This window comes from Geotrypetes seraphini, chromosome 8, assembly GCF_902459505.1.
Source record: "Geotrypetes seraphini chromosome 8, aGeoSer1.1, whole genome shotgun sequence".
Lineage (NCBI taxonomy): Eukaryota > Metazoa > Chordata > Amphibia > Gymnophiona > Dermophiidae > Geotrypetes > Geotrypetes seraphini.
Genome location: NC_047091.1, coordinates 35,512,635 through 35,518,521, shown reverse-complemented (window position 1 = coordinate 35,518,521; position 5,887 = coordinate 35,512,635). Strand labels below are relative to the sequence as shown.

At 45.1% G+C, this 5,887-nt stretch overlaps 1 protein-coding gene across 4 annotated transcripts; it reads right to left on the bottom strand.

Moving 5' to 3' along the window:
* Nucleotides 1-1,003: 1,003 nt before the first annotated feature.
* On the bottom strand, nucleotides 1,004-5,617 carry PDIK1L (PDLIM1 interacting kinase 1 like). 4 transcript variants are annotated; one of them, XM_033956868.1, is made up of 3 exons: nucleotides 5,313-5,617; nucleotides 3,392-3,693; nucleotides 1,004-2,159 (listed from the first exon to the last, which is right to left on the bottom strand). In XM_033956868.1, exons 2-3 carry the CDS (start codon nucleotides 3,674-3,676, stop codon nucleotides 1,419-1,421), a joined length of 1,026 nt encoding a protein of 341 aa, XP_033812759.1. In that variant the 5' UTR covers nucleotides 3,677-3,693; nucleotides 5,313-5,617; the 3' UTR covers nucleotides 1,004-1,418. The 4 variants fall into 4 exon arrangements, with proteins under 4 accessions (XP_033812759.1, XP_033812758.1, XP_033812761.1 ...); XM_033956867.1 differs by lacking the exon at nucleotides 5,313-5,617 and adding an exon at nucleotides 4,976-5,298; XM_033956870.1 differs by lacking the exon at nucleotides 5,313-5,617 and adding an exon at nucleotides 4,664-4,892.
* Between the last annotated feature and the right edge of the window lie 270 nt (nucleotides 5,618-5,887).

Below are 5,887 nucleotides of genomic sequence, written 5' to 3'. Positions count from 1 at the left end.
CAATAAACAAAAGATTCTTATGTAAATTGAAAGTTTCTATTTCTGAACTTCCCCCGCATTCAAGAAGCCTGTTTCCCCCAAGCATTAGAACTGGATTGACAGTAATCAGTGCTGACCTTGAAAAGAAAAGGCATTCCCAAAGAAGCAAAGATGGGTCCTAACACTGTCAGGTCCCTGAGATACTAGAACTCCTTAGCTGTAATGTCAGGAAAACTACCTGATTCCTGAAGCACATACTAGCCCTCTATTGCAGCCTCCTGCAGAATTCACACCTGTAAACAATAATGCAAACTGGTGTATACCCCCTTTGTATACTTGATGAAGAGAGGGAAAAAGACTATTACATCGCCTTAACACATTATATTCTTATTTATAGTGTGGGCTTAAATCTTAACCTGTACTAGAGATTTACTACTTTAATGTATTGCAGATGCTAGTCTTTCAGCATGCCATGTTCTTGGGTTGCAAGTATTTACCTTCCTGAAAACAGAATATGAATTTACAGGCCAATGCTGTAAGTTACCTGCTTCCTACTCCAATTAATTCTATCCGTTACAATGGCCTTACTGACCTAAAGAAATAACTGTCTTTTCAGTGGATTTTAATCAGATGAGTTCATTATACTCAGTGTCTCTGTGCATAAGAAAAGTGACTAACATCAAGCCTTCCAAAACCTTCTGCCTTTGAAGCAGGAGCAGATAAAAATAATTCACCCTATTCATAACTTATCCAGGCATGTTACTAGCAACACAAAAAATGGGCTTTACATGCCATAAGAGCCATAGATCATCTAAAGTGACCAATTAACATTTTCAAAGCACAAAAAATATCTCTTGTGTATGTACCTAGATAAGTATGAATGAGGAGTGTAGGGAGAGAAGGGGGAAACCCATGTCTCATTTTGTAACCCAGCTCAACAACAGCCACAAGCATCCTAGACCTGAAGTAAATAATTTAAGAGAGGCAATTTTCAAAGTCTGGAATGAAAAAATTCACACACCCATACAGACAAATATATACATAAATATTTATAAATTTTACACCCCCTCCCCTCCCCAGATTTGCACTGCCAGCATGCAAACCTCTTGCCCCAGCGGGTTTTCTAATACTCCTGCAAGATAGCGGAATGTTTAAAAACACTGGGTTAAATGGCTGGAAACCAGGACTTGGAAACTTCCTGTTTTACGCTCTCAACTCAGGTATGGGATTAAGGTTATACCTGCAACACTGGTTCTATACAATCAAAAAGTCTAGCTTTCTTTTTAAATTAAAAAAAGAAAAACATACAGGGAAAAGTTATTACACCTTTAAGGTTTGAGTTTGGCTAAGTATTTTTTTTGCTTTGCTCAGTAAGACTTTACACACTGCTCTCCAAGTCCGTGCCTCACTCAACAAGAGGTTTGCATATTCTGCAAACGTCACGTGTCCCAGTTGGTATCTTTAAAAGCGATTTGGACAAGCCGGAGCTCAAGTTCAAAGGCGTCTGGCCGATCCTGGGGATTGGCAGCCAGCATTTCCTTAATTAGCTGTTTCATGCGAGCGTTCATAGACTTTTTCTTTACAGGAATCAGCAGCTCCATTTTGGGATTTTCTAAAAGTGCCTCCCCAACAGGCACAATCTCAGTTCCTTGTTTTACATAACTCCCTAAGAGCTCTTTCTTTGTCTCTGTGTCCACAATTGTGATTCGTTCCAACATGGCCCAAATTATAATCCCTAGTGCAAAGATATCTGCTTTGGCGGTGTAATGGCCTTCCCAAACCTCAGGGGCCATATAGAAATCTGTGCCACAGGCAGTGGACAAGAAGCATTTGTTCACATTCACAGGCTCTTCGGGATTCAGTCCCGAGGTAGAACACACTTTACTCAACCCAAAATCAGCCACTTTCAGAGTAGGTTCTAAATTGCTGGCATCCATCCTGGTTTGAGAGATCAAGATGTTGTCTGGTTTCAGATCACGATGGATAATCTGATTCTTGTGCAGAAATGCTAGGGCACTGCCTAGCTGCAGCATGAAACTGGTATTGGTTTTTCGACTGGGCTTCCGAGACAGCAGGTACTCATTCATGTCCCCTCCATCACAGAAATCCATCACAAACCACAAGTAATATGCACTCCGGGGATCGAAAACAATTTCCCCTTTTAATGAAGTCTCTACAAGCTGAAAAGAAAAAAAAATATTTCACATATCTTCAGAAATAGAGCACAAGTACAGTTTAGTAGAAGCTAGCTAATAAAGAAAAGTTATCATCATCATGTGTGTAACAAGCCCTATACCCAAGGCTAACCAGGTAAAAACTTACTCAACGTCAATTAACTAAATCTCCCCAAAGGTGCTGTGTAATCTAGAATAGCCAAACCTTTGCATTTAATACCCTTTAAACTACAAATGTACAATAAAGCCAAGCTATTGTTATTTCCTGATGCAGAATATTTATTCAGTTCTTTGTTAATTAAATAAATATCCTGCCATTGGAAGCAAGCAGGTCTGAGTCTACACCACTCAAGTCTTTGCATCACACCTTGCAAGCAACATCTAACCCCTGGAATGACTAGCTATGAATCTCGTTTACTCTTTCCAAAACTACAAGGACTCAGGGGCACGCAATGAAGCTACTAAATAGTACATTTAAAACAAATCAGAGAAAATATTTGTTTACTCAACTAATTAAACTCTAGAATTTGTTGCCAAAGAATGGGGTAAAAGAAGTTAGCTAACAGGGTTTAAAAAAATGATTTGGATAAGTGCATTTTCAGCTGAAACCAAAACTAATCCCCACCCATGCAGACTAAGTCCTGACAGCCCAAGCCAGTCATGCCCCCCCCAGAAGAGAGCATGTGCCACTAAGCTAGTCTCTTCCCCCAAACCACTTGGAGGCCCTTCCACGTCTACTTGTAACCACTCTGGTGACAAAGTGGTCTCTTTGGGGCAGGAGCTATTTCAGTTACTCCTGTCTCCACCAATTCCTCTATAAAAATGGTTGCAGACGTTCATTTAATGTACCATTTTACATAGAGTTAGCCTCTGCAAAAAAAACCCACATACACTTTTCTGCAATTTCATCCACAAAATTGTGCACAGACACTGCACTAACCCCACACCAACATCTGCACACCGTTGCTGCATCAGTCCCCTGACAGTGCAGTGCTTGTTTCTTCACCTTTGTCACCTTTGATTACAACCAGATTCTGCATTTCAAAATATTTTACTGAGCAGTGGAAAAGCCTTACCAGCAGCATTGCAAATCTTTGATCCTGAAATGTAAAATCTGCATCTCAGGTAAGGTAATTTTATTCAATTTGTTATGTGTATTGTTTGAAGACCATACTGCATTTAAAAATAAAGGAACTAGTGTGACCTCCTTTGCAACATCTCTGCTCAGATCTCCATACCTGCAAATAAAGGGAGGAACTGGAGCCATGGGACATCCTCTGCACCATACCGTCCTTCTGCAAGATGCACTCTTCTAGATGAATCACGTTTGGATGTTGACTCTGAATGCTGCTGAGCGCCCAGAACTCACGCAATGCCAGCTCCACATTTTCTGGAGCATGGCATCGGATCTTTTTAACTGCCACCCGTGTGGAAGTTTTCCTAATGACTGCTTCATACACCACGCCGTAACTGCCACGACCAACCTCCCGAATTAGGTCGTACTTTGGCTGACTACTCACCATCTTCAATATCCAAATCTCTGCAAAGAAAAAAAATAGCACAGGCCCTTAGGAATGTTGCTGGATGGCCAGTCATCTCTCATTAGAGCCTTTCTATTCCAGGCTCTCTGACACAATTTTTACATTGTGAACTATGAAACAAACTATCCCCAGAAGTTAGAAACAATTATATGTTATTACGGGCACAACACTGATTAATGGAGGGGAGCTCAGGAAGGATGAAAAAGGGGCATAGCCTTCGGGACAGATAGGGAAGTTCTAAGTACCTGTATTTTATTGTTTACAGGTACTTATGATCTGTAATATACTTAAATGGTACATCAAATGTTAATAAAACATAAACTGTATACTAGGAACACCTTTCCTGTTAGCTTCTAACACAGTGGTCTCAAGCTCCAACCCTTTGCAGGGCCACATTTTGGATTTGTAGATATTTGAAGGGCCGTAGAAAAAAAAAAAAAGTTCATGTCTTATTAAAGAAATGACAATTTTGCATGAGGTAAAACTCTTTCTAGTTTATAAATCTTTCCTTTTGGCTAAGTCTTAATAATAATATTGTAATTTATAGCTAAACAGACATATGATTTTAAAAAAAAAACTGTTTTATTTTACTTTTGTGATTATGATAAAAGATACCGAGGTGCTTCGAGTTTGAGACCACTGTTCTAACAGACGCCTCCAATTTCGCTGTGGCCTGCATGCTTTCGCAATAAACACAGAACCACTACCCGCTCTGTTTTGGGTTTCTGAAAAAAAGAGCAGTTACCGATCCAATATACTACGACAGGAACGGCAGCAAAGGCTCCTGTGTCTGTTTCAATACATGGGACGGGCAAGGGGGCGGGTACAAGTCACACAGATCTGTTAGAAGCGAGGCGCTCCGCTCACCCCCCCTCCCCCTCCCGGGCTCTTTTTCACGGCTCTCGTCTCACGAAGCAACCGACAAGAAGAGTCGCACACCCCGCTGCCCCCCCCCCCCCCGAGCCTTACGTGGAGCGCCGTGCAGGGCCGCGGGAGGTGCAGGCGGGGGGGTCGGCAGCCGAGATATGACCGGCCGGGAGCAGGACAATGGGGGGGGGGAGCAATGAGCCGGGCAGCGCAAATAAAGAGCTGCTCCAGGGATACGTCGTTGCAAAACGGGAGGCGGGCGACAAGGCCCGGGCGCTGCGGCGACGACGGCGGCTTCAGGGCACACGGGGGGGGAGGGGGAGAAGGCCCGAGGCTCGCTGACAGCTAGGCCGCGCGAAGCAAGAGGGTCCCGCCCCCCCTTCCCTCGCCATTTCCGCGGCTCGCGGTCGGTACCTCAGCGCCGCGGGCTCCTGCCGTCCTTTTCTCGCGCTTTCGATTTCCTCGCCGCCGCCATCATCCGCCGGCTCGCGCGCCAGCCTTCCTGCTCGGCGCGCGCGCCTCTCACTCGCTCTCCTGCCGGTCTCGCGGACACTCCTCCTCTCCCCCTCCCCTCTCTCGCTCAATCTGCTCGAACCTTTTCCCTTCGCGCGAGCCCAGACGACGACTTCCGGCAAGCGCGCGGGAAAATCAAGGTACCCCTAGATGAACACCCAATACGCATGTGTTTTACGGCCCGTATAGTTATTGATTAATGCATTTGTCCAGCTCGCCCTTCCCTCCTTATCCTCACTTTTGTTAATGCCGTCGCGCGCAGCGGCGCGTGCTTCTGTTTACATCGCGTCCTGTCACTTCAGTCCCTTCCCCTTCCGTCTCATCCTCTCCTGTTCTTCCTCCGAGCCCCGACCCCCTTGTACTGCACAACAGCGCCCAGTACCCGCCCCTTTCGCGGGCATAACGAGGGTTTAAATTCGGTGCACGCGCTGGGGAATGGCTCAGACGCGCCTCTCCAGCGACGAGTGGAGGGGGGGGGAGGTTGTAGTTGTAAGCCAAATGCCAAGCGACACGAAGGCGAGGCGTGCGTTTTTTTTTCTTTCGTGACGTCCACGTTTTCATTGAAATATTTTATCATAAGCAGGTTGCGCGGTTGGTTTGGCGTGCTCTAGGTGGAACGAAATAGAGGCGTCCTGAAGCTCCCCTCCCCCCATATGGTACGATCCCGCCTGGTTTCCCGTCTCGTTGTGGCGCAAGGGGACGCGGGGGTCTAGTCTATTGAATTAATGGGGGAGTGGGTCTCAACTTTCACCTCTCATTGTCCGTTTTGTAGAATGTGGGGTAATTATTGATCCTGTTTATATCAACACCAGT

Bases quoted from the DNA above. Each gene is read 5' to 3' on its own strand.
- PDIK1L (XM_033956868.1), bottom strand. From the start codon at position 3,676: ATGGTGAGTAGTCAGCCAAAGTACGACCTAATTCGGGAGGTTGGTCGT. The intron at 2,160-3,391 runs GTATGGAGATCT...TTTTCTTTTCAG, and splicing joins GTTCCTCCCTTTATTTGCAG to CTTGTAGAGACTTCATTAAA.